This window comes from Folsomia candida, unplaced genomic scaffold (assembly GCF_002217175.1).
Source record: "Folsomia candida strain VU population unplaced genomic scaffold, ASM221717v1 Fcan01_Sc001, whole genome shotgun sequence".
Classification (NCBI taxonomy): domain Eukaryota; kingdom Metazoa; phylum Arthropoda; class Collembola; order Entomobryomorpha; family Isotomidae; genus Folsomia; species Folsomia candida.
In genome coordinates, this window is record NW_019091193.1 from 5,958,918 (window position 1) to 5,985,100 (window position 26,183).

General features: G+C 36.5%; 7 protein-coding genes across 9 annotated transcripts; all 7 read left to right on the plus strand.

Annotated features, from left to right (window-relative positions):
* Positions 1–825: 825 nt before the first annotated feature.
* LOC110860243 (pickpocket protein 28) lies at positions 826–4,955 on the plus strand. Its single transcript, XM_022109327.1, has 9 exons — positions 826–977; positions 1,038–1,238; positions 1,370–1,589; positions 1,716–1,864; positions 1,933–2,173; positions 2,248–2,382; positions 4,460–4,595; positions 4,662–4,721; positions 4,798–4,955. Exons 1-9 carry the CDS (start codon positions 826–828, stop codon positions 4,953–4,955), a joined length of 1,452 nt encoding a protein of 483 aa, XP_021965019.1.
* An 843-nt stretch (positions 4,956–5,798) lies between these two features.
* On the plus strand, positions 5,799–9,707 carry LOC110863663. 3 transcript variants are annotated; one of them, XR_004835488.1, is made up of 7 exons: positions 5,802–7,285; positions 7,357–7,444; positions 7,528–7,698; positions 7,770–7,974; positions 9,007–9,207; positions 9,271–9,431; positions 9,630–9,707. XR_004835488.1 is itself a non-coding variant. In XM_022113022.2 (6 exons), the coding sequence occupies exons 1-6, from the start codon at positions 6,081–6,083 to the stop codon at positions 9,345–9,347; spliced, it is 1,947 nt and encodes a 648-aa protein (XP_021968714.2). In that variant the 5' UTR covers positions 5,802–6,080; the 3' UTR covers positions 9,348–9,522. The 3 variants fall into 3 exon arrangements, 2 of the variants coding, with proteins under 2 accessions (XP_035710539.1, XP_021968714.2); XM_022113022.2 differs by lacking the exon at positions 9,630–9,707 and having other exon boundaries at positions 9,271–9,522; XM_035854646.1 differs by lacking the exons at positions 7,770–7,974; positions 9,630–9,707 and having other exon boundaries at positions 5,799–7,285; positions 7,528–7,708; positions 9,271–9,522.
* A 343-nt stretch (positions 9,708–10,050) lies between these two features.
* Positions 10,051–12,957, plus strand: LOC110863278. The gene is made up of 8 exons (XM_022112542.2): positions 10,051–10,220; positions 10,305–10,493; positions 11,093–11,202; positions 11,505–11,664; positions 11,733–11,849; positions 11,920–12,053; positions 12,278–12,455; positions 12,518–12,957. Exons 1-8 carry the CDS (start codon positions 10,103–10,105, stop codon positions 12,814–12,816), a joined length of 1,305 nt encoding a protein of 434 aa, XP_021968234.1. The 5' UTR covers positions 10,051–10,102; the 3' UTR covers positions 12,817–12,957.
* A 611-nt stretch (positions 12,958–13,568) lies between these two features.
* Positions 13,569–14,631, plus strand: LOC110854447 (vitelline membrane outer layer protein 1). Its single transcript, XM_022102887.2, has 3 exons — positions 13,569–13,764; positions 13,850–14,308; positions 14,384–14,631. The coding sequence occupies exons 1-3, from the start codon at positions 13,662–13,664 to the stop codon at positions 14,431–14,433; spliced, it is 612 nt and encodes a 203-aa protein (XP_021958579.1). The 5' UTR covers positions 13,569–13,661; the 3' UTR covers positions 14,434–14,631.
* A 989-nt stretch (positions 14,632–15,620) lies between these two features.
* Positions 15,621–16,738, plus strand: LOC110842159. The gene is made up of 2 exons (XM_022087871.2): positions 15,621–16,209; positions 16,504–16,738. The coding sequence occupies exons 1-2, from the start codon at positions 15,769–15,771 to the stop codon at positions 16,669–16,671; spliced, it is 609 nt and encodes a 202-aa protein (XP_021943563.1). The 5' UTR covers positions 15,621–15,768; the 3' UTR covers positions 16,672–16,738.
* Positions 16,739–22,753: 6,015 nt separating this feature from the next.
* On the plus strand, positions 22,754–24,173 carry LOC118434096. The gene is made up of 3 exons (XM_035846891.1): positions 22,754–22,853; positions 23,679–24,028; positions 24,090–24,173. Exons 2-3 carry the CDS (start codon positions 23,711–23,713, stop codon positions 24,147–24,149), a joined length of 378 nt encoding a protein of 125 aa, XP_035702784.1. The 5' UTR covers positions 22,754–22,853; positions 23,679–23,710; the 3' UTR covers positions 24,150–24,173.
* Positions 24,174–25,080: 907 nt separating this feature from the next.
* LOC110863280 (vitelline membrane outer layer protein 1) lies at positions 25,081–26,117 on the plus strand. The gene is made up of 3 exons (XM_022112544.2): positions 25,081–25,359; positions 25,425–25,880; positions 25,968–26,117. The coding sequence occupies exons 1-3, from the start codon at positions 25,254–25,256 to the stop codon at positions 26,015–26,017; spliced, it is 612 nt and encodes a 203-aa protein (XP_021968236.1). The 5' UTR covers positions 25,081–25,253; the 3' UTR covers positions 26,018–26,117.
* The last annotated feature ends 66 nt before the right edge of the window (positions 26,118–26,183 follow it).

Genomic DNA, 26,183 nt, shown 5'->3' on the forward strand with positions numbered 1-26,183 from the left:
AAAGCTATGGATGTCGCTTTCCATCATTCCTTTACAACAATATCTGTAAGGGTAGTATCAAAATAGTAGAGCCATCACCCAGAATAAATATGTATTTACTTCTATTTACATTTACACATACTTTTTTGCATCACGTATGTACGTGCAAATTATTTATTTTGAAAGCTTGCGTACATATGTATCTATGTGTCTCAACGAAACGATAACTCCATCAACGTAGCAAAATCCTACACACATAGTCAAGCAAAAAAATAGGCACCACAACCTCAATTATTCACATCATATTCATACTTCCGACTATGTCATAAATGAAATACAGAAGTGCGTGGAGTGAGTTTGTACTTCTTCATGTGGTTACACAGTGAAAGTTAGGGGAAAACATGACCAACCGCAAAATATATAACTTTTTTTGTCATGCAATATGGTTTCTGAATCGTCATAGACTACTGGTCGGCACAGATTGTCACGAAATAGCAATTTATCGCCCTCATGTACGAATATGAGTATGTAATGTATGTAGGAATTCATGGACTGATAGACTAGTATGAACGAAATCTTGAATCAAGTTTGGACTACAGAATCTAATACAAAGTTATTAACTTCTACATACATACTATGTCCACCACTCTTGCTATACATGAAATAAAAAGTCGTCATGGCTGATTTATTCTTTTGCGGTTTCGAGTTATGATTGAGTTTCGAACCTTTATCCTAATTGAATTTATAACGGGACCTTAGTCTAGAACTTGGACATGGTGCGTGAGCCTCACAATTTGAATATGTCTTGAATTTGGTATTATATATTTACATTAAAATTAAGTAAAAATGAAAATGCAGCCTCAGTTTGACCTTAAAGTAACGGATGGGGTACTTCTGAAAGATATGGACTGGTGGGAACCGACCTCGCAGTACTGCATAGATAGCAGCTTACACGGCTTCCGGTTCATGGGACAACCGAAGCGTCATTTTGTGGAAAGGTGACGAATTCATAGAAATCTATTTCTGAAACTTTTATTAAACAATTTTAAAATTTCCAGAGTCTTTTGGTTAATCGCAATTATCACTTCTATGTCGGTTGCGGTAATTTTGATCCTCCAAATCTGGGAGAAGTATCGCCTCACCCCAGTCATCACGGTGTTCCAACCAAAGGATACTAGAATTAATCTCTTGCCATTTCCTGCAATCACTATCTGCAACACGAACAATGTGCAGAAATCGAAGGCCGAGGAGTATGAAAAGTTAGTAATATTTAAGTCATTAACATGTAAATATCATGCATTTTCGCATCTGAATGATTATGATTTAATAATCAACTGTGAATTCGAGATTCTAGAAAACTATCAGTCCAACTAATTGTATTCCGTTACAGTCGACTGATTGCAAATCCGACGGATGCGCAGATCAACAGTGATCTCTACAGATTGAACCACATTTGTCAATCTTCCTCAACATTCAAGGATTCTTTCAACCTTTCCCTCAATCGAGGTGCTGTGCGGAGGGATCTCATTCGACAAGTCATCGAATTCAAAGCCAGTCGAAATCTCCCCTTTGGGACGAATTCTGCTACTTTTAATTATTTATTGAGAGATGTAATGACAAATACAAACAAATTATAAAAATTTACAATTTTTATACAAAAATATTCAAATACAAATACTACACAAATTTATATTTGTATGCAAATTAATTATAAATGACCAATCCACTTTTGGCAGGTGGCCCAAAAATGTGACGAGATGATTCTTCTCTGCATGTGGGGAGGTGAAGTTAGGAAATGTAGCCATTTATTTGAAGAAATTGAGACGGATTTCGGCTACTGCTGCGTTTTTAATATGGTTCCGATGTCTTTGTTGATGAATTTGAGGTAATTTTTTAGCCAAATAGATTACGTAAGCTGTTTGCTGTTTTGATGTACTTCACACTATTTTAAAGAAATGATTCACGAGACAACCAAGCCAGAATTGAGGAATGGGAATCCCTTAGTTTGGATACAGACAACATTATCCTCGACGAGGATGGGACATTTGAAAACGAATATATGCAAAAGTTTGGAACGCTACCGAGATTTCCGCGTAGGCAACGTCGACCTGGGAAATCAACTGGACTCTCAGTTCTACTGAATCCGGACGAGGAAAGCTATTTCTGCACGAATACTGATTCCGTTGGATTCATGGCGAGACTTATTTATTTAATAAATATTTTACCCTGTAATTGCTGGTAATTAGATAATAGAGTTGGTATTCTTAGGCATTGGCTCATCTTCCCTTCGATTTTCCGAACGTGGCCGATAAAGGAGTCCCCATTAAACCGAATACTGAAACATATCTCAAAATCGAACCCGACATTGTCACGGCTGGAAGTGAAATTCAAGGCTTTCCATTGGTAAGGATGGAATGGCTTGAGAAATAATTTAATTTAGGGAAAATTCGAAAATTCTCCTAAATTTAGACACGTATCATGTTAATAGCATTCATACTACACACGTCTCAAAATGGATGAATAATTTCATGATTGGCAAGTCATTATTGCACAATTAAAATATTTAGACCTCACAGTGCATACTAATTCTGTTGCAGTTTATAGTAAGTTCATACATACAGTCAATGGAAAAAGTATTGACAACCCCCACGCCAACTAAATAAAATTGGCTATAACATTGGAATTCATTATACAATTAGCATGAAAATTTGTACGTATTTAACAAATATAATGTAGTTTTCGATTATAGTCATGTTTTATTGATTAAAATTAGATGAACACGGTTTTTGAATAATTTGTTGGAAAATTTGCAAAATTAACCCACAAAAAGTATTGGCAACATGTGGCACAATTAATTACGCGAAACAATTTTCGTAACCACCTACCGCGACTCATTACGGTAAGTTAATTAGGTGACAAAATATGACGTTAGCTACATTTTTAGTACGCAATTGTGTTGTCTGGAACCAAAATGGCGACACCAAACGAGCTCTATTTGACGCGGCGAGAAATAATCAATTCTTGTTCGCAAAAAACTTTGATATCGAAAAATCAAAGAGAAAACATAGTTTTCCATATTTACTGTTGGAAATGTAGCCAAAAAATATAAAATGACAATTTTAGTTTCTACTTTTCCATGATGGGAAAGAAAAAAAGTCACCTACGCCCAAAAGTAGCTGATGAATCAAGCAACAAATTACTTGAAATCGGAAGATTTCAACACCCAAAACCAATTAGAATTTGAGAACCAATTATGGAGTCAATATTAAATACAATATTGTGATCAATCAAAAATCATACAATGGGGTTTCAGGGTCCAGTAGCCCGATAGAAGAGAAGGCCCCCAAAACGAACCAACTCAAGATATTTAAATCAGCTAAATATCACCCTAAATGGACTTCCAATGGATGAAGAAGGGTCTAGAGGTCTCACATAAGTAAATTTAACTTATTGGGTGCGGGTTGGATGGTTAGAGTTTGGAGGATGCAAAATTAGGCTCTCAAAAATGAATGCTGCCGTCTGGGAGTCAATCACGAAGGAGGATCGATTATGGTTTGGGGTTAAATGACTAGGTCGTGGCGTAGTTACCTGGTCATTATCGATGAATTCATGACCAATAAGGTCTAAATAATTATTCCAAACGATAATTTGAAATTATTTGGCAAAAACCTGACATGGGCAGGAATTTAATATTCCAAAAATGCTGTGACCCAAAACAGCTACCCCAATTAACGATGCAAGTTTTTGGAGACCTAAGAGTTTAAGCTTCTTTCGTTGGTTGCACAGTCTCCCGATGTGAATCTTACTGTCCGGGTACAGAAAGGAGAGACTGGTGGAAAACCACTCGTCGAAAAAAGAGCTGGCCGAAATTTCGAAAAAAAATTAGGCAGCCATGTCAAAAAGTGTTATTAAAAGACCTTTCGAATCAATTCCAATGCGTATTTCTGCTCGTACTGCGTCGAGGGAAGGTGATATGTATTACTAGAAGCAGTTTGTCGCAATAAAATTGGCGTTTCTTTGATTTATAATTTTTTAAGTTAGAGGGTGCCAATACTTTTTGCGGGTTAATTTTGCAAATTTTCCAACAAATTATTTAAAACCTGTGTCCATCTAATTTTAATCAATAAAACATGACTATAATCGAAAACTACATTATATTTGTTAAATACGTACAAATTTTCATGCTAATTGTATAATGCATTCCAATGATATCGCCAATTTTATTTAGTTGGCGTGGGGGTTGCCAATACTTTTTCCATTGACTGTACGTATTTACTTTTTGCATGAAAAATGATAAATCTCACAAATTTTTGCATGGTTATGACACTAATTTGCATATATAGTTTGATCACTGCTTAACTAACTTTCTAATTTAAGATGCTAATTCTCAACTTCCCGTTGAGTAATTTCCGAATCTTCCCTGCGAAATTATAAATCCCAAAAAATATTAATTGAGATATTTAAATCCTATTTTTTACAGGATAAACGCAATTGTTACTTTGGACAAGAATTCTCCCTAAAATACTTCAAATACTATACTCTATCCAACTGTGAAAACGAATGTATTGCCAACTTAACGTTTAAGGAATGCGACTGCATTCGCTATTACATGCCGAGTAAGATCGTTTCTACTTGGTAAATGACCAATTTACGCTGTAAAATTACGTTAATACTTATTTTAGGAAGCGAAATTCAAGAAATATGCGGAGTAAAAAAATACAACTGTTCGGAGAAAATTATTCGTAAGTAAATGATCCTAGCGATAAATGTTTATGAAATCATTAAAAAAACTCAGTCAAATTTAATACTAAATTTCAGGGAAACTTTTAAAAGAGGGGTTGCAAGATCGGTGCAAAATGTGCCGGCCTACATGCAATGACATTGAGTTCAAAATGACCACAAGTTTCATGCCGATGAGGACTGACATTCCTCTCTGGGAGTATCCAAATCGAACCAATGCTTCATGGTTGATTTAAAAAATACCAAAATTTTAAATTTCGATGAAACATGTTAAATTGTATCGTGCAGGGTAAATCAGAACGTGTCAATTCTTCACGTCCACTATTTAACCGACACGACATACCCGAAGCAAAGGAAAGAGCTGTATGGATTTATCGATCTACTTTGTAAGTACATATGCAACTATAGCAGATGAATTGTTTAATAATCAGAGTAGCTCGATTTACACGCATATGCATTTATTTAGCAAGCACTGGTGGTCTTCTTGGTCTCTGCATGGGATTCAGTGCTATCAGCATACTGGAAATAATTTACTTTTTCACTCTCCGACTTTATTGTCAGTCACGATCAGGAAGAAATTGTGGGCATAAAATGACCAGAGCAAGCAAAAGGTTGTGGACACAATTAAAAAAAATCTTCTTCAAAGTTGAGGATACCGAAGATCCGACGACATTTTATTTTCGAAATGATGAAGAGTTTCTTAGGGGTCATGTCGTCGATCAGCTCCGTGGTGTGCACGTTATAAAACCTCAGCAACAATGGAGAGTTGTTGAGCAACATAGGAATGACAAATTTGCGTGGTAAATAAATACGCTTTCGAAATAATATGTAGAATCTCCTGGGATGTCTTCTCTTTTGTGCGTATGTAGCAATTTCTGCTAAAAATAATTGAAATAGTTTCACATACATACTGATATTTACGAGTCTTACGACAACCTCAAGTTCGTCATTGCTTTAACTTTAACGCTAACTTGACATAAAATACGTAGACACAATAACTCGTTTATGTATGTCTTAATTGGTAATAAAGTCTTTTTATTTAAGCATACATGTACATAATCTGTATTCTTTAGATCGTACATCAATAACATGCGTTACCATGGCAACCTGTACACATAAATTTCTATTAATACTTCCCTCTCTTATCGTTACAATCTACATAAATGCATACATTATAAAATTTCATATTTAAGCCACACTTCTACCCTCCATATATGCATACGTTTGCGTATCTATATAAATATGTATCTATGAATTTTCCTATTGCCCTATATTAATCTCAATGAAATGCGATAAGCTAAATATTTGTGATAAGGATACAGATAAACATGCTTGTTCTCTGTAAATGAAAAGCCAGCTGCATGCTACCCACATTTCGCTTATACTCTCTTGACTATTCATTAGAAAATCGTACATACAAAATGTCAAATCCTGGCACACCCTGGGAATTTTTGGGCTCCACTGGTAACACGAGTCACAGTTCAACCTTCAAAATTTACAACAATGAAGGATTCTTTGCCTTAAAAATTATTCTCCCACCTTCGCCCGAACAAAGTGACCCCCAAGTCGTACAATGTCCTCTGATGTGGGGCAAGTCTCACTCCAACGTTGTCAAAGTGTACGAAATATTCAGCCATACCTGGAATACGGCCGAGTTGGAGGGGATTTTCAGCTACGCTGGGGGCAAAAATGTTAAAAAGTTGCTCAAAAAATACGGAAGTCAAACAGAATTAGAAACAATGTGCATCCGGACGGAACTCTGTGGTCCTTCATTACGATATTGGCTCAACAATTCCATCACCAAAAGTGAAGTAACCTTTGACACTGCGAAACTGCAAGCACAAATCGTTCGAGATATCATATCCGGTCTAAAATTCCTCCACTCTAAGAAAATCGTTCACGGTAATCTCACCCCGGAAAACATTTTATTTACGAGATCCGACATACGCGGTGATTTCCAGTTACCGGTAAAACTTGGCGATAACGTGTTCGAGTCTTATGGGTCCAAAAGTGACAGAATCATGAACGAATACACGGCTCCTGAAATAATAATAAATTATGTACCATCCACTCAAAGCGATGTTTACTCGTTGGGTCTCATAATCTGTGAAATATTAGAAAATATTACCCCGTTGGAAAGAAAGGCAAAATTTTTAGACGTCAAAAAAGGAATAATTCTTTCAATTCGGGAACATCCCGTGCTAAACGACGTACCGAGAGTGATTCATCGGGCGACAAGATACTCAAAGTTGAACAGATATCAAAGTATTTATGAGTTGGAGCTTGCCTTGTTCGAAACCATGGATGCCGACAAGTCTGAAAAAGACGAAGATAAAGTTCTGTTACAATCTTTGACCTCTAAATTGACCCTGACGACTCCAGAACCAATCCTTCGAGAGAGTTTGGCACCATGTTTGCATCACGTCATTGTCCAATTCGTGGAAAAGACCTGGTACGAGGCTATAGTTCCGATGCGGAAAATGAATATGGAAACACTAACATCCACCAAATATGGCCCTAATGAAGACCAAGCCACGGTTTTGACAGTACTCGCGTCAGTTTATAGGTACAACTTTCTCCACAATTTCACAAATCTTAAAAAAATGGGATGAGTAAAATGCATACGAAATACTTTAGAGAACAGAATCACCCCCAAGAAGCAGTCAACCTTTTAAAAGATGTCTTCGCCATCAAGGAGCACACACAAGGAAAATATAATCTCTCGGTACACACACAAAGTAAATTCATGTTTAACCAATTTTTTCACCAAACTTTAATTAACTCATCAACACTTACAACTTACGCAAGGTGGCTGCAACATTAAACGATTTGTACAAAATGTATGCAGCATGTGGAAATTATATCGATGCTAAATCCTCCTGCAAAACAGCGTTAGACATTCTGGAGGTAATTTTAGACAAAAATGACCTAAAAATTGCTGACCAGCTAAATCGTTTGGCCAATATGGATTTACTCTTGGTGAGGAAAAGTATGTATTTTTATTTCATTTATAAAACGTTGCTTAATTAATATTTATGTACCTGTAATAGGACAAATATGACGAAGCAGAAATGCACTACAACAGAGCATTGAAAATGTACTCTTCCAAACTAAAACCGTTTAATGTGAGAATTGCAAAAACCAAGAACAACTTGGCGTCCTGTTATGTCGCCCAGGAGAAATTTAAAGAGGCAGAGATTTTGTATAAAGAAATATTAACACGTGAGAGTGAAAGAGGGTTTGGTCACATTGAGGGTATGTAAAACATATTCATACACTGTTTCAAGCCAACTTTTTAAACTGTTTAATTTAAAAAAATTATCTCGGTACTGCACTGGGCCTGGGCTGGAAATATAAGAGTTAATTATCGCAATTATTGAATACATACGAGCTTCACAAAATTTAAAAAAAAACGTTTCAAAAATTTTTAAGATGTAACGAAATTTATGAAAATATCTTGATCAAGCTTGATCCAGTCACAAAATTCACAAAGCTTTGCGTGAATTTTCTAGATTATTACAGCGAAATGTTATATGCATACCTACATATATACATATACGTATTATGCTGAATGCATAATAATAATAATAATAATAATAGCCTTTATTATCCTCATTTACTAGTACTAGGGAATGCACAAAAATGAATTTAGCATAGCACACTAGCCTATTTTCGTGAGCTTACATCCTATTTAAGCCATTACTACTACCGTCAACAACGTCAAATTATAAATTTAACTAGATGAACAAAACAAAACTAACTCGCTACCTACTGGCGCGACTATGTTGGTTGCATACCAAGACTAGTAATGTTTGTAAAATTTAGATACATATAAGATAATCCAATATTTAACCAATTGACAAATTTTAATTAATAACTTACTTAAATTATAAATTGTGTTGGAAAAATGCACAAAAAACCAACTAAATTTTGAAATACAAACCAATTTTTGATTCCCCAACCAACCGAGGAGTGAGGGACAGAGGCCGCGTGGTAATTCAGATTGTAAAAAAAACACATTAAAATAAAGAATTAATAAACAAATTTTGACTGGAATAGTTGACCAGCTTGATAAAGAACGATTTTCGCACATTGCCAATTAAAATTAATGTTATTACCAATTAAATTTAGTTAAAATTAATATAATATAAATAAATTTAGGAGAGCTCGTGCAAGAGCAAATCCTCCTCGGTTGGCGCGCAGACGGGGAATGAAATATGGCATATGTAATAATAATAATGGCATATGTAACTAAATTTGAGTACCTCTATGATATATATTTTTTAGATGATCACCAATCCGTATGGCAAATTGCAGACCAAATTGAAGAAAATGAGACAACCCAAGATTTCCATTTTACAGAAGAGCTGCTTTACCATGCACCTCAAGTAACAAAAGTCCTCCAGAATTTAGCCTGGTTATATCGCCACCAAGGAAAAGTGAAAGCTGCCAAATTTATCGAACAACAAACAACCATAACATCACTTGGTACTAAAAAAGTAACAATTTATTTCGAAAATTGCAAAAAACATCATGTTTGATTTTGTGTAGATGACAACAATGCCGTGAATCCTAAATTTACAAAGACCTGCAACGATGATCAGAACAACAACGCCACAACTAATTAAAAATAACACAACAACTTCAATCATGTCCACAAAGTTACTGATATTTCGATAAGCGTAACAATATTTAATAAAACGAAAGATCGTGTAGGTTAATTTAGTAATTTTAATTAATTTTACTTATCTTTACCTTACCGAAAAATCAATAAATATCGCCTCAGACTTATCCTACTTTGCACAATTATGTACATCAATTCCTGATGTGTTTGCTTTGATCAAGTTTTGATTCACAACGGAAACAATGAGGAAATAATATGCACAAAAAATGTATCCTCTTTCTTTCAGGGTCATCAGGTTAAACAAATTTGTCGCCAAATCTCTAAAGCAGCGTCACATAGGTAAGTATTTGCTTAATACTTTTTTAAAGAAATTAACACCGTTTAAGCTAAATGACATTCATTTAATAATGTGACACTTTTCAATTTTTTGAGAAATCAATCTCCCATACAAACATCCCAATCAAGCTGAGAGGTACCGTATTCACATCACTGAACAAATATTGAAACATGCATACGTGGAAAAGCCTTCACCTCTACGTAGTCATAAATTCACGTGCTAATTAATTGTTTCAATTTGCATGTGTTTCCTGTACAGTTAATTTATCAAAGCAAGTCTATTTGTCCCCGTCTGCCGACCTTTTATTCTCGTTGACCTGTGGAACTGGCACAGATTTTCTGCATAAAATACGCCCTTTAGACTAAATATTTCTTCATTTCGTACCCTCTTTTGAAACAGATCACACACAAACTTTGGACAGAATGAGGGTTAGTTCTTTTTCTACGAGCAGAATTCTTTGCATGGGAATTTGTCTAGCCGGATTAATTGGTCATGGTGCAAGTGATAGTTCAGGAAAAAGTTCCTCGCGAAATCCGAAACGTGAGCAACTTTTCCAATATTTGTCAAGATATAATTTATGCAATACTAATAAAAAATACTAATCTGAGCTGTTTTTATTTCAAGGCATGAACGGCTACTTCCCCTTTATCAAGATAGTTATTCCACCAGAACCTTGTGGAAGTAATTTGAATCCAAACCCCTCGAATGGCAACATGGTTCGAAACGGGGTGTGCCTTCCGAGAGGACAGTGCGAATTCAGGAAGGGCGAAAAGGACGGGGATTGTGCGAAAGGATTTGGAGATTGTTGCAAGTGTGAGTTGGCTAAATTTCAAAATAAAAAATCATATATATGCTTAAGGCTTACCCTCAAGCTCGGAGGAGTGAATCGGGTTTGGAGCAATATCCCAGTTTCAACCTTCTCTCTCGCTTTGCGTAATGCCTTGTAGTGCCTATCTCGAAACTTCGCATCGACCCTGTGGGGGGGAGGAGTCGACCTCAGGGTTCATAATAGTGGAATATGTTGCACTCGTCTTTCTGCGTCTGATGGTATTTTTTCAAATTTTTTGGACTCGCGCGAAGGGCTGCAAATGGTTTACCAGTCTACATAAGATTACATTACTTGATGGTAAACCATTTGCAGCCCTTCGCGCGAGTCCAAAAAATTTGAAAAAAATACCATCAGACGCAGAAAGACGAGTGCAACATATTCCACTATTATGAACCCTGAGGTCGACTCCTCCCCCCCACAAGGTCGATGCGAAGTTTCGAGATAGGCACTACAAGGCATTACGCAAAGCGAGAGAGAAGGTTGAAACTGGGATATTGCTCCAAACCCGATTCACTCCTCCGAGCTTGAGGGTAAGCCTTAATTATGAAAAATGTATGTAAATAGATATTCTATTTCTTTACAGTTAAAGCAAGCTGCAATGCTACACATCACGATTTCACAATCTATGATGAAGTTGTTACGCTTAACACGCATCAACCTCTGGACACCGACTGTATTTATGAAATACGAAGGGTTAGTTGGTAGCCAGTACTTTTTTCATCGATGTAAATAATTTAAAAAAAAATAATGGGTGTACTCACGACAATCTTCGCGTAGCTTACGAATCTCAAAAGTTGAGCATATTAATAGATTCTATCTATAACCTCCGAAATTGAGATGTTTCGAAAAACTTATTACCGGAAAATAATGGAAGTCTGAATTGTGTTCCCATGTTTACACAGCACGTGCTAAATTGCCTTGCAAATTAAAATATAATCTTGAATGCCTAAATTAAATTAATTTCAGTTTTTATAAATTATATTTTTGCATTTTAGAAAAGCAGCAAATACTGCGGTGTTAAACTTGATTTTGTCGCGTTTAATTCTCAACATGCCGACGAGAATGGGATGTGCAGCAGGGACAGCATTACGATTCGTGGCTCAACCACAGTTCCTGATGGGTTTGTGACGTGTGGGGATCTCAGAGGTCAACACAGTAAGATTTCCATCCCCAATTCCAATTTGACATATTTATGTAGATATTTAGCATCAATTATTTTTCAGTGTACCTCAACTTCAATAAGGCCGGGTCGATCGAGATTCTCCCCTCTTTTACGACCATGGGCGGAGGGTCGTACCAAATTGTAGCGTCACAATATGGCTGTGTTTCACCCTCAAGGCGTAATTACCATACAATGAATTATTATTCTCAAATTAGCAGTTTTCACCATATACATATTTTCCTCCTTAGCACCAGACAACTCGTGTCTGCAATATTTCAACTCGACTCGTGGCGTCGTGAAAAGTTTTGGCTACCCAGTCCGTCAGCAAAGCTCTCAACAATACACGGTCTGTGTGGGAGGATCAAACTCGCAATCAATTACGGTAAATGGACACATTTAAATCATACATATTTACCAAAATTCGACAATTATTTTTAAGTGACGCCAGTTTAAACAGTGAAACCTGTAACCCATCGATTTCACGACGGGTTGTTTAAATTTTCACAATTATCTCAGTTTTCAAATTTCCCACGTTTTAAATATGCATTTAGCACACAACCTATTTCCATGGTATTACATTACTCATTATGCAAATTACAATCTCAGTGGCGACCCTGTTCAGCAGCCAACGCTGAGACGAAGGACCCTCCCTTCAAAATAGCCAGCAATCCAAACGGACCCACGTCGCCTGATTGGATCTGTCGTCCCGATCGGGACTGGGTTCAAGTTAACGGAGCTAATCAAATGTGCAAACCTAGCGATATTCCAGGGAATGGGATCAAAAGTAAACTATCATGAATTTATTAAACAGAATTTTCGCATAATTCAGTGTCCATATTGATTCAGCTTCCTTCACCCCGTTCCTGCTCAATGTAAACTTCAACGATGTTGAGAAAGACCCGCTGCCTTGTACTGAAGATATCATGAGAATGCCAGAAACTGCGTGTGTGCCTGACTTCACAGTGCCTCCAGTTGGTACCGTACCTCTTTGTGTAATGTCCCAATATGATCAATGTTTCTGGAATGCCACCGCCGCACCGGGGCGCTGTGAGTGTGATCCGAAACCAGCCACCATTGCCGGGCTTGAATCTGACATTGACAATTGGGGATTTTGCTTAGAGTATATGCAGAGTAGTAGAAGATAATGGGAATTGAAAATAATTATGCATAATTAAGACGCCAAATCTGATACTGATTTGCATACTTCGTATAACTTATTTACATTTTAACTTAAGTTATATAAAAGCAGGAGCAGAAAGCAATAAATGAATGTCACCCAATTAAAATTTTTTTTTTAATCCTAATTAGAAGGAAAATGTGGTGGAACATAAATGTTTGTGACTTCGCCACTATAAAATCCATTACTGATACTTGTTTTTAAACAATCTCCCATAACTCACGGGATATTTTACCTGGTGTGTATCCCAGTAAAGATTATTAATTGGAAACAAGCATCACCAATATGAAGCACGTCTACCCCAATAAATAATCAACCTCAAGTGGAGACATCCTTTCACCTATATTTGTTTGTACGCGAACTTAATTCTTCTGCTTTATCACTTTGTAAAAACATGCCGATGATCACGTCAATGGGCTGGACTCGATCAGACAACGTGTCCAGTCCAATGTACTTATTCATCCGTAATCAGTTGGACGTTAGTAGTAATGTGGTATGTGTTTAACTTCATGGTCCAAATAAAGCATTCATCCTTAGTTAACTAACCTGAGTAATGAACAATCAACAGGAGGATCAACACAATTGAAACCTTGTTGATTTCCACACTATAAAAAATGAGTCATCCATCACCCCAATCTCTCATAAACATCCTCAATTGAGAGTCTCAATTACAAATATGACGTATTCCGATAACTCCCATCACAAGTATATAACCAGCTTCGAACCTCTACCGATCATTACTAAACCATCACAAACATTCAAGCCAATAACAGTAAAATCTCCAAGCATTTCATAATTATCCAAGTTTTCAAAATGTGGTCAATTTTGACTATCGCACTCTTTTCTACAATTCTCATCACCGAGGGCAACATCATTATTGAATCTCCTCCTGAAACCAATTATGGCGAATGGGGACGTAAGTACTTAAAAAATTCGGTCGATAATTTCTTAATCCGACAAAAACTGTATCACTAATTCGCACTTTTTCACTTGGCCCTTAGCCTGGTCCCGTTGCCCTTTCGGAACATACGCCCAAGCTCTACAAGTCCGGACCGAACCCTACCAAGGACTCTTTGGGGACGACACAGCCACAAATGGAATCCGCCTCTATTGTGGTGATCCTAACAATGGTTCCACAATTTACATTACTTCAACCGTTGCGGAGTGGGGCAACTGGGGGTCGGTGTTTTCATGTCGATCGGACGGCCGTCCACTGCCCCCAGACGGTTTTGTAAGCGGATTTCAATTGAGAGTAGAACCACCCCAGGGGGCAGGCGACGACACCAGTACCAACAATGCACGAATTTTTTGCACATATCCACCCCACCTCGGCATCCCAGAAGAGATGAAGGAGGGCGATGGACTCACTTATGGCAGGTGGACTTCTGATCGGAAATGCTTCAGTAATCAAGCAATTTGTGCTCTTCAAACGCAAGTGGAAAGATATCAAGGGGATCCTGGTATGTGTTTTTGATTAAATATTTTTATAATATGCATTAACGAATATTTTGTAATAGTGTTTTTTACTAATGTAGGTGACGATACAGCAATGAATAATATACGCGCAGAGTGCTGTGACCGCTAAAAGAGATATACAACTACAGTTATGTAACTACATAAAAGCTGATCTCATGTATTTCATAAATTTGCTTATTCTTTGAAATGACTTTCGTTTCATTAATAATATTGGTACACTGAAATAAATAGGCTAAATTTTATTATAAATACCTTGATCCCGTCAATTGGGTAATAAATACATACATATGTGCATATGTACGTGAAATTTGCAACGTCCAAATGAACAATGACTTATCATCGTAGATTGCAGATTTGTGCACAAAATCTTTATCCCTATCTCTAAGCTATAAATGATTCAGTAATACATATTTAGATAAATTGTTACCACGTGCATATATAAATGCATACGTCACACATACATACACATAATAATGTATCTATGTATGACTAAAGCAGCAAATGTATGTATATTTTTATTTGTCATAAGTTTCCGACATTTAAATATGTATGTACAACCGGATCAAGTCTGTTACATTTATATAATTTGTGTGAATTCAACATTTACGATTTAACTATATGCACATATGTACATGTATGTACCCATGTATTTAATGACGCATAATTATTCGAGTGTATGCTATTCTAACTCGAAGGATATCAAATATGCAATTAACTAAATTGATACAACTCATGAACTATTTTCGTAAATAATATTATTGCAAATTGTGGATTTATATCAGGGGATGTACTTATTTGTAATCAAAATCCAAACCCAAAATCTGTACTGTGTTGTATGTATACATTATTATCACCAATGATGTTGAAATGGCGAGGAAAGGATACCGGTCCCAGTTTACAAATTTTGACATTTTAACAATTTTTACTCATACAAATGTTTAATTTTAAACGCCAATTACAATTTAAATGTGTGAAATGACTCGCATATTGAATTCCATAACATTAAGAACAATAAAGTAGGTCGTTCAGATAATACTTTTCCATTAAACATTCTCATATTTTTCATCATACCGGAAAAACAGCCTGAAAAACAATTCTATTGACATGCTTGTGGAGATTACAATTGATTTTATTAGTTGGTATTAAATTTTAACTCTCCATACATATGAATCATTCGGTAAATTTCGCAGGCTGATAAATATAATTAGGTCATAATTTTTTTCCATGATACAAACATAAAATTGGACGCTCAAAACAAAAACTAATTTGAGCTTTCTTAACTGTGTACCACCTTCGCGTAAAAGTCATCTAAATGGATTTTGGGGATCATCGTTAATGCAACAGCAAAGTGACAAGTATTTAAACTGGGTCAAAACAAATGTGTTGTTCAGTCTGAATTTCAATTCTCTTATAGACTTATCCAGCAAAAAACTTGTTTAAAAAAATGGAGGCTAAATTTTTAATAATTACCATTCTCATGACTTGTGTGGCATTGCGAGGTACCTGTGATCAAATCGTGATACCCGATGGGCTCACTTTCTGGCATTATTTCAACACATCCAGAGCTCCGTTTCAATCCGCTACATCTCCGGAAGAAATTGGTCTCTCCCAACTTGCCGGATGGCAAATCTTGTACCTCAAATCGTATCTACACACCGACAATAATATCGATTTTAGCTCGTCGTTCGATTTGCCAAGATGGATTTGTAAAGGGACCCAGGTCCAGATTAACATTCGGTACTTTAGTTCTCTCGCGTCAGTCACAGTATGGCCAATAGTGGACAAAAACGCCACCCACGGTGGAAGCAGCTACGCCAACTTGGTCGACTTTAACGGAGGATGGGTCAATTTTGTGGCTGATATCGATATCGAAAGGAGTGAACAGGTACATGCATACGTGGCTCCGTTGATATGATTGCAATAAATGTTTCACGCCGTTTAGTGATCAAATTTATGATTCCGCACGAACGTTGTTTATCCCGAGACTCTTTAATTTTGGTGAAGTAATTCGAAATCTACTAATAGTTTACAAATTAAGTACTTATGTACTTATGATTGTAGCGTTCAATTTGCACTGTGGAATTAATGTTATCGTGATTCAATATTAGCTGCTACGAATTGCCTGGAATTAGAAGTCCTTAGTTATATAATCTAAATGTATGTGAATGCAAATATTTAGGTCATGTTGGATGGCGTGATAATGCCAATGGGTCATTTCCTACTTGATGAAATAATTTTTCTGTACACCGGAGAAAAATGCAACACTGACGGGACAACTCAAACTCTGGAAACCGATACTACTCCATTGAATACTGATGGATGGATTACTGATGCTACCGTTGCTTGAGCTAGGAAGAGCGAATATATAAACAATTTTTGAAACATAAATAAACAATGATGCCAACAATTTAAAATTGTGCAAATTTATGAATGAATTTGGTCGGCTAGAAATGGCAATAGTTCATTAGACCGGATCTGCTGATTATGTTGACCGCAAGACCATGCATGCAAAATTTTAGACATTACAATATGTTTTGTTTAAAGCGAGTTACCGTGACCGGCGTGACCTTGGACATTCTGTTTATTCTCGACGTTAATTACGCAATTGGAGTTAAATTTATGGTTATTCACAACTCAGAAATCCATATCAACACATGCACTGCCACACGATGAGAAATGTAGCTTTGTTAGATGGGAAGCTATGTATATCTCTTGTCGTGTGATGCACTGCGTCTTTCTTCGGACGCTTGTGATAACTGAGCATTACATGTAGAATCAAAAAACATGAAAGACGTCAGATCCTTTCCTGTCTCCTTTTATAAGCATGATTTTCAAAATTTGTCAAATAATTTAAATGTCAACTATGATTTACGAATTTGCTACTCATTATTACAATTTTGTTCAGTAAACACCACAAGCGCTTGTGGTGTTTACAGTGTAAACTTTACACTACAAGCTAGTGTTGTGTGCCATACACGCTTGCAAACGTGTATAGCACATAAATAGTATATATGTATACTATTATGTATATATTTAGTATGAGCCTGATATTGCATTTATTGATTATAATTCTACACCGATTACAACAGCTTTTATTACTAATAATCTGTTCAAATGAATTCTTCGGCGAATCAGGTAGTCTTTTGTAATAAGGTCATAAATGTTTCCTAGTGGTTTCAAAAACCATAAATTTGGTATTGTAAAATAGACATACATTTGCGCATTTAAACCTTCATCAGCTATTTTGAAATTTCGCGTTTCTACTTTATCAAAATATTAAATGTTATTTTAAAGTAATATTTTCATCATAAAAAGCAGTTGTCATTTTTTGGCCGATTTTTAGAAACATGATTTTACTGCCCCCTTCTTCAATGTGTATGTGTTGCTATGATACGCAATAAAGTTCTAATCAAGTAGAAATTAATTAAATTTTATTAACTAAGAGTAGAATTCTCGGAAGACATGGTTGTTGGTATGTAAAGCAATTTATTACAAGCTTTCGATGCCACACTTGCATCATCATCATCATCAACACATCCCGAGCTCCGTTCCAATCCGCTACATCTCCGGAAGAAATTGGCCTTCACGATCTCGCCGGATCACAAATCTGGTTTATTAAATCGTACCAACCAACCGACAGTAATATCGACTTTAGGACGTCATTCGATTTGCCAAAATGGATTTGCAAAGGGACCCAGGTTCAGATTAACATTCAGTACTTTAGTTCACTCGCCTCAGTTACAGTGTGGCCCGTTGTGGACAAGGGGGCCACCCACGGAAGGAGTAGCTATGCCAACTTGCCCGACTTTAACGAAGGATGGGTCAATTTTGTCGCCTATGTAGACATTGATAGAAGCGAACAGGTATGAACACGTGTGTATGTACATATGTGTAACTATCTACTTGCATAAATTTATAGTAATATGTATCAGTGGCCCCGGAAGTGTGGGGACAGAGGGAAACTCTGTTAAAAACCCGTTAAATAAATCCCTCAACCCTTTATCCTACAATGTTAATGTCCCCACGGCTTCCGCAGCCACTGATATGCATATTCATATCATATTCACATAAACCTTATCTACTCATGACAAAGCTTATGTAAATAGGACAAATAAATGTTTAACAATTTATTACTTGTTATAACCTTGGGAAATACATAGATAATTACCTCATATGGTGATACGACAAATATGTAAATGACATTTATGTAACGACAATTATGTAAGGACATTTATATAGATGACATTTGTGCTGCCCGACAAATCTGTAACCCGACGAATATGTAATTGACCAATATGCAAACGACAAATATCGTACAAATAGGATTTCGTCTATATATTTTGGATTGGTCAATCATATTTTCGAAACAGTATATTCAAGCTGAAAATCTCAGGAAAAATAAAAATCCCAACATAAATATCAATCCCAGCAAGAATACAAACTACTTGTCCGACCGTTTTGCGGTCCCCGATCTAGGGTGTGTCAATCAATCTCGAGCTATTTGTTCAACAATAAATTCCCCCCTCCCTTCACCGGTTGACAAGTTTTTAACTTGATTTCATATTACCAGTTTACATCTCGATTTGAACCATAAAACCGAATTTTAACTAAATGTCTTACCTTTAATAATCAAAAAATAATTTTCAAAATTAATCTTATCCTTGTTCTTTCTGAGTAATGAGTAATTAATTACCAAATTTTCAGCTATTTCGAAAATTTGGCACATGCTACCACAGTCCTACCAAATACCCACCTATATGTCCCCTCCCAGTCAACTGGTTAACCGGTTTTGATCAAGTACATTTAACCTGACTCATATTTTATTATTTTTTCATTAATTTTTAAATTCAATTTTAATTTTTAATTTGTTTTTTGTCACTGTTTGAATTTGTCCTTTTAAAAATTCGCGAAATCCTATGTGTTACATATTTGTCGTTTGCATATCGGTCGCTTACATATGTGTCGGGTTACATATTTGTCGAGTAGCATAAATATCATTTACATAAATGTCGTTACATAAATGTCGTTACACAAACGTCGGTTACATATTTGTTTTTACATATTTGTTTTTACATATTTGTCACCTCGTCCCTCATATACATAGTCAATCATTTCCTGCAAATAAAAATTCGTGTCTAAAACTTTTAGATCGTGATCGATGGAGTAATAATGCCAATGGGTCATTTCATACTGGACGAAGTAATTTTCTTGTACGCCGGGGGAGACTGCTTTGATGACGGTACAACTACTGGATACCCTGTAACATTTACCACAACCAGATATCCCACAACATCCAGGACTACTTATTACTGGGACACTCCTTCCACGACTGACGAGTCAACGACTCGCGATTATTGGCAAGATTCCACCACTACCCGTCCAAATCCTACTACAACTCGTGGACCAACGACGCGTGATTGGTACGAGTCAACAACTGACGATTATTGGCACCACCCGACAACTACCCGTCCAAATCCTACTACAACTCGTGCACCAACGACTCGTGATTGGTATGAGCCAACAACTGACGATTATTGGCACCACCCGACAACTACCCGTCCAAATCCCACTACAACCCGCGGACCAACGACTCGTGATTGGTTCGAGTCAACAACTGAGGATTATTGGCACCACCCGACAACTACCCGTCCAAATCCTACTACAACTCGTGCACCAACGACTCGTGATTGGTACGATGCGTCATCGACTACCGATTCTTGGCACGATGTCACCACTATTGCACCGGCTGAATTTTTTTTTAATTATACAAATTTTTGAAATTATATAATTTTTTTTAAGTATTTGCTAATTATGTAGTTCTTTCAAAGTGTGCAAATTTTTTCAATATCTCTAATAACTTCCTGCCAAATTGGTAGTAATTGTTCCTTAGTGGTAAATTTTTCCTTACCATAACATTACTCAACGATAATTCTCGTTATTAGTGTCGGTAGAGTACTTCGGTCGGTAATGATTTAATACAAATTATCTATAAAAGTGTAGGCGGTAGGTGGAAGTAATCTGTTTGTCTCCTCTGGGTAGGCGACTTACGCAAAAAAAAACATTGCATGGAAGTGCTAATCTGAACCCCTTCCAAAAAATCGTCGAAGCACCCAATCAAAAATAAATCTTAATCATTTGATGTTTTTTTACAATTTATTATATATCAGGGTGAATAAACATTTTGTCGTCCGGGGTTTAAATACAAATTAAAAGTCGGGGGAATTGAATGCAATTTTGCCATGACAACCACCAAAATGCATAGCAAAATTGCATTCAATTCCTCAACTTTTAATTTTTAATAAAAAATTCATCTTGGTATCACCCCTTTAGAAGAAACCCCGGACGACAAAATGTTTATGCACCCTGATTATGTACTAAAAAAATTCAAAAATATTTACATTGTTTACTAAATACCCATTTTAGGGTGTTATTTACACAAACATTATGACTTATTTTTTTCTGAGGTGAGGAAAGTAACCAAGGGCTACCCTCACGACAGAAAAGCTCATGGTTACGGCGAAGCCAAAGTATGCTTTCAAGACAGGGTCCTAAAACTTCCGCCACAGCTCGAACGGTTGCATTTATTGAAAAATTGTTGAAACAAAAAAATCAGACAATCACGAAATCTAGTGTCTTTTCATCTTTCTCCTTACGAAAGTCTAATATTACAAGAATTTTAGGACCTTCGAAACATTAAAATGAACCGGAAATTCAATTTTTTTGCCATACAATGATCATGCCCGCTATTGATTTTATTGTCTGGGCGCTGATCACGCATCATTTGAGGTACGTTCGAGAAAAATCGGTTGAAAAATGAGAAACTTTTGATGGTGGTATCTGCAACCATTTACGCTGCTTAAAATGCTTATCATAATTGAACTTTAACTAGCTGGTTGCAGTGGTTGCTATTGGTAACTAGGGTTCCCGCGGGTAACGGGTCGGGTACCCGTTACCCGCATACCCGCACGATTCTTGCGGGTACCCGTTATCTGCGGGTAGCGAGAACTACCCGCACGGGTAACGGGTAATTCAGTTTTTATTTAATTTTCGCCATAACCTAGTTCACAAAGAAAGTTAGCAGCAAGTTAGTCCGCATTTACCAACAAAAGCGTCAGTTTATTATTTGTCATTTTCCAGCAACAAGCGTTTATTACGAGTTTATTGTCTCTTTTTGGAAGCCAAAGAAGCATACGGTAGCCTCAAATACATTTCACGTCCATAAAATTTGGAGCAATTATTGTTTCTCAAGCATCGTTTGCCTGCTCTAAAATATCAATAATAATTTGTCCTGTATTTGTCTGTATTTATGTAAGACTGACCAGATTTTAATTTGTGCTTTGTAATTTGTGAAGATGAAAAACCTGAATCCGATAGAAAGCAAAAAATTTATTTGTAGACAATTCTTTTAATGAAAACTTCATTTCAATCAAAATTTGAAAAAATCAAACAAAAAATTGAACCTTTTTCATGCTATCGCAAGATTGCCCAGGAGAGTATATCAAAAAGTCAGGCCCAAAATTAGGAATAACATGGTACTTATCTTTTTGTTGAATCGATTCGAAGAAAAATATTGGCAGCAAAGTTTAATTTTTAAGTAAATGTTCTGTATCTTTTCCTCCACTGGACGAAAACCATGGTGGACTTTGAACACAGTTCCCCAATAGTTTCCTTTAAACGGGTCATTCAACGGAAAAATAAGTGTCATGTAATTCCTATTTTTTGGCTTAATATTTTGATATATGTACATAAATCGGTATATCTAGCTTGAAAAACGATCCAATGTAAGCCAAAGATTTTGGTTCCAAAAATAGCTAGTGACACCTACGAGCAAATTATGGCATGCGTTACTTGCATAGCATTATCTCGAAGTACATATCAACCCAAATGAACAAATAATTGATCAAATCAAATTTATTCTGAAGTTTGGTTAGTTTTTAACCTTATTCTCATAACGGGTAGCGGGTAACGGGTACCCGCACGGGTACCCGTGCGGGTACGGGTAGTTGTACTGCGGGTAACGGGTCGGGTAACGGGTAGCATTTTCGCTACCCGCGGCAACCATATTGGTAACCAACAAAAAAATTCCAACCCAAAAACCAGAAAATAAAACTACGTTTAAAAACAGCATTTTTCGGCGAGGGTGCGACTAAAAACTTTAAAACAAGAGCATTGGGTTAATTTTAAAATTTAATATTTACCAACTTTTGCCTCGCCGTGGGCCCAAATTGATTTTGTACTTAAATAATGCCCACGGTGAGGCAAAAGTTGGTAAATATTAAATTTTAAAATTAGCCCAATGCTCTTGTTTTAAAGTTTTTAGTCGCACCCTAATGCTGTTTTTTAAACGTAGTTTTATTCTGATATATGTTCCTAGAAATTTCGTCGCTGGAGGCTTCATTTCAGTGTTTTCTACGTTTGGGGGGCATAGCTACGCCACTACAGACTTAAACGGAGGGTCATTCTCAGTTTCTCTTACACAGTACGATTATTTTAACAATGAAAATGGAAGGATTAGAAGTACAGTATCAGGTAATCTCATAATTTATTTGTAGTCATACATGTCAACAAAGCAAGTAAATGTGGATGTTCAACCTCCATTTTGACGTTGCTTAGGAAAATATTTCCTTATTTCGAACATGTTGATGTTGTTGCATTGAAAAAAATGGATTACAGTCTTACAGTATACGTATTTATATATATTCATCTACAATTAGGACGCAAGGCCGGTGCGTTGCAGATTTTTTTAAACCTGTAGAATGCCACACATCTAGGCAACTTTTAGTTCACAACTCATTTTCAGACCAGTGCGCAAAAACCACAGATTTTTTAACTTTAAAATTCCTGTGAAAACCCTCCCGTTTCCACGGGAATTTTTAAACAGGTTTGAGGACCGTGAATCCATCAATTCCGCTGTGGAAAATACAGCAGTTTTTTTAATTTAAAGTTACAAACATCTGCGCTTTTTGCGTACTGACCTGTGTTTTGAACTAAAAATTATTTATAGATGTGTGACATTCTACGGGTTTAAAAAAATTAGGAATGCACAAACCTGACGTACCCATTTTAAGAGAGATATGCACAATTACATTTTCCTTCTCTCCGCTAAATCTCGCAACAAAAATAACATTGTTTCACGCTACTATATGTATGTATCGTACCATCCTAAGCTAAGCCGCGCTATTTGTAAATTTCCCTACGGCGTAGAGCGGGGATTTATGGAGAACAGGCTTCTGCCTGTAGGCAGACGATTATTATAAAATAGCGAGCTTTTAGTTTATACTTTTATAAATGCGACATTTTCTTCCAACTAAGGTATCACTTTAGACAGAATTTTCTGAATTTTAAATCACTTAGCTAGCTACCAGGCAGATGGATCAGTACTCGACATGCTTCCCTTTTCTGCTGTTGGAGATGCACGGGGAACTGTAGCTACGGACACACATATTTGGGGACGTTTTTCGGTGAAAAATGGGCACATTTCTTACAATTGCGACCAATCAGAAATAGCCTACTATGTAAATCCATATTTCGTAAGTGTTACCGGGTTCCAAGACGATGCAATCCCGCCACCGCTGATGACGGAGTTCAAGGGTAAAGCTACTGCTCAAATGAGTAACAAATTGGCAGAGTTATACTTAGGACTGGCCAATTGGAATGCACTTTTGAAAAATGCCATGTGTCAATTCATGACGGAAATATTCACGGTAATTTCTTAGGGGAATGATTATACATATGTCAAGATTTTAATTTCTTAAATTTTCGTAGGAAACTTCTGTACTGGACATTATTAAAACTCCACATGCACCAAAATTTTCTTACTGGTAGATGGACGCCTAAACTAAATATGCATTAATGGAATAATAATTTGACTGTATTGTGAAATAAAGTTGCTTTCCTCACGTGTCAATGCGGGACAATTTGAATGTATGCAAATTCTAAATTTCTATATCCCTTTAATCCGACATTATTAAGTCATGCAGGTCAAAAAATTCATTGTTTCTACAATTTCTAAGCAGGCACTCGGCTTTCAATCGTTTCATGTTTATTGTCATAATGAGTTTCCAAACTTATATTTAATCATAACTTTCGTTTAAAAAATGCTCATACATATTTTGCTCCATCATTTTTGTGTGAAATAATTAGTTTAAAACGTTAGAAGTACTACTTCCAGCATCATTCTACTCAATGATTTCTATAATTTGGTGTGAAACTTCTAATCAATTCATAATTTCCTTATTTATAATTATGTTATTTCCCCGGAGTTGTACATCATTTCTTACCTATTGCTTTTATACAAATGCAAACCTATCGTTAAACCCTGGGTGAGAACATGCTCATGTGTAATCCTTGCCCGAAGTACTAACACGAGGTACTTTTTATCACTAATTATATACATACATACATCTGTAAATCCGTCCGTAAAATCCATCTCATTATGTCGAGTGGATACATCCCGTACTCGACGGAGGTTCAATTGTTCTGCGGTATCACGGGAAACACACCAATTAATTAATTAAACCATTTATCAGACCACACGCGAAAACAAATTCAGGTACACACTTAATAAATTAAAACCTTCACCTGTCGGCCTTATCGCTTGTAACTGGCCATATATTTGGCATTGTCCAACACACGTAAACATGTACAATTATACCTCTACCAACATACTCACCATTTTCACCTCGTTCTTCTCCAGTCATAAATGATGTATCAATTTAAAGCCTTCTCAATCTGTTAACAACTGGATCAAACTGCCATACGTACATATCTTACAGAACAATGGCACCGTTAATATTAATTCCTACCATTTATGCGTATGTAACTCTATATAAAAAGGCGTCCTGATTCGATACTCCTTCACATTGTACAGCAACTCCTGACCGTCACACCTTCTCCAAATTTTAGCACTGTATTTTTTAAAGACTAAAAATGTCACCCAGTTTTTTAATTCTTTTAACCTCGTTGGTAGCCTTAACAACTGGAGTTAACATTATTATCGAATCTCCACCCGAAACAAATTGGGGAACTTGGGGGCGTAAGTTCTAATTACATCATTACTTGACAAATTTTACATAATTAGATCTTACCCCCAACTTCTAGCCTGGTCACGTTGCCCGAACGGTCGATATGCTCAAGCCCTCCAAATCCGTACGGAACCTTACCAAGGTCTCATCATTGACGACACAGCCGTCAATGGGATCCGATTGTATTGTGGAGATCCCCAGAATGCGTCTACAATAGTGATCACGTCTACTGTCCAAGTTTGGGGGAACTGGGGAAACGTATACACGTGTCGTAGCGATGGGCGTCCCGTTCCCCCAGACGGATTCGTATCCGGTTTTGAGTTGAGGGCAGAACGCGACCAAGGATCCGGCGATGACACCGCAACGAATAACCTTAGAATTTTCTGTACTTATCCACCCTTTGTCGGTGTGGGGGAGCAGATGAAGGAGGGGGACGGTTTGACCTATGGGAGGTGGACGGGTGCGAGGAGGTGTAATAGTAATCAAGCCATTTGTGCCTTGCAGACGCAGGTCGAACCGGATCAAGGGAATGGTAAGGATACATAATCATGCTATTTACTCAATATTGTTAATTTAATTACCAGGTTACATTTTCTTAACAAGTTTTTTTGTTTTATAGGCGACGATACAGCCATGAATAATATCCGAACAGAGTGCTGCGATAAATAAATAAATTTTCGATTTAAAATTGTCAATTATATTGTATTCATTTAAGCATGACTTTACAGAGCATCTGCCCAATGAATAAATATAAACACTTAATTTCTGATATTCATTAGATTTATTGGTAATCTACATTTCATCAGATTCAAATTCATAACTTTTGTATAAATCT

Coding starts and splice junctions, on each gene's coding strand:
- LOC110854447 (XM_022102887.2), top strand. CDS start 13,662: ATGTGGTCAATTTTGACTATCGCACTCTTTTCTACAATTCTCATCACC. Junction 13,765..13,849: donor CAATTATGGCGAATGGGGAC/GTAAGTACTTAA, acceptor CTTGGCCCTTAG/CCTGGTCCCGTTGCCCTTTC. Junction 14,309..14,383: donor AAGATATCAAGGGGATCCTG/GTATGTGTTTTT, acceptor TTACTAATGTAG/GTGACGATACAGCAATGAAT.
- LOC110863663 (XM_022113022.2), top strand. CDS start 6,081: ATGCTACCCACATTTCGCTTATACTCTCTTGACTATTCATTAGAAAAT. Junction 7,445..7,527: donor AAGGAAAATATAATCTCTCG/GTACACACACAA, acceptor AACTTACGCAAG/GTGGCTGCAACATTAAACGA. Junction 7,975..9,006: donor AGGGTTTGGTCACATTGAGG/GTATGTAAAACA, acceptor TATATTTTTTAG/ATGATCACCAATCCGTATGG.
- LOC110863280 (XM_022112544.2), top strand. CDS start 25,254: ATGTCACCCAGTTTTTTAATTCTTTTAACCTCGTTGGTAGCCTTAACA. Junction 25,360..25,424: donor AAATTGGGGAACTTGGGGGC/GTAAGTTCTAAT, acceptor CCCAACTTCTAG/CCTGGTCACGTTGCCCGAAC. Junction 25,881..25,967: donor CGAACCGGATCAAGGGAATG/GTAAGGATACAT, acceptor TTTGTTTTATAG/GCGACGATACAGCCATGAAT.
- LOC118434096 (XM_035846891.1), top strand. CDS start 23,711: ATGCTTCCCTTTTCTGCTGTTGGAGATGCACGGGGAACTGTAGCTACG. Junction 24,029..24,089: donor TCATGACGGAAATATTCACG/GTAATTTCTTAG, acceptor AAATTTTCGTAG/GAAACTTCTGTACTGGACAT.
- LOC110860243 (XM_022109327.1), top strand. CDS start 826: ATGAAAATGCAGCCTCAGTTTGACCTTAAAGTAACGGATGGGGTACTT. Junction 2,174..2,247: donor CTGATTCCGTTGGATTCATG/GCGAGACTTATT, acceptor TGGTATTCTTAG/GCATTGGCTCATCTTCCCTT. Junction 4,596..4,661: donor CATTCGCTATTACATGCCGA/GTAAGATCGTTT, acceptor TACTTATTTTAG/GAAGCGAAATTCAAGAAATA.
- LOC110842159 (XM_022087871.2), top strand. CDS start 15,769: ATGGAGGCTAAATTTTTAATAATTACCATTCTCATGACTTGTGTGGCA. Junction 16,210..16,503: donor ATATCGAAAGGAGTGAACAG/GTACATGCATAC, acceptor GCAAATATTTAG/GTCATGTTGGATGGCGTGAT.
- LOC110863278 (XM_022112542.2), top strand. CDS start 10,103: ATGAGGGTTAGTTCTTTTTCTACGAGCAGAATTCTTTGCATGGGAATT. Junction 11,203..11,504: donor GTATTTATGAAATACGAAGG/GTTAGTTGGTAG, acceptor TTTGCATTTTAG/AAAAGCAGCAAATACTGCGG. Junction 12,456..12,517: donor TCCAGGGAATGGGATCAAAA/GTAAACTATCAT, acceptor ATATTGATTCAG/CTTCCTTCACCCCGTTCCTG.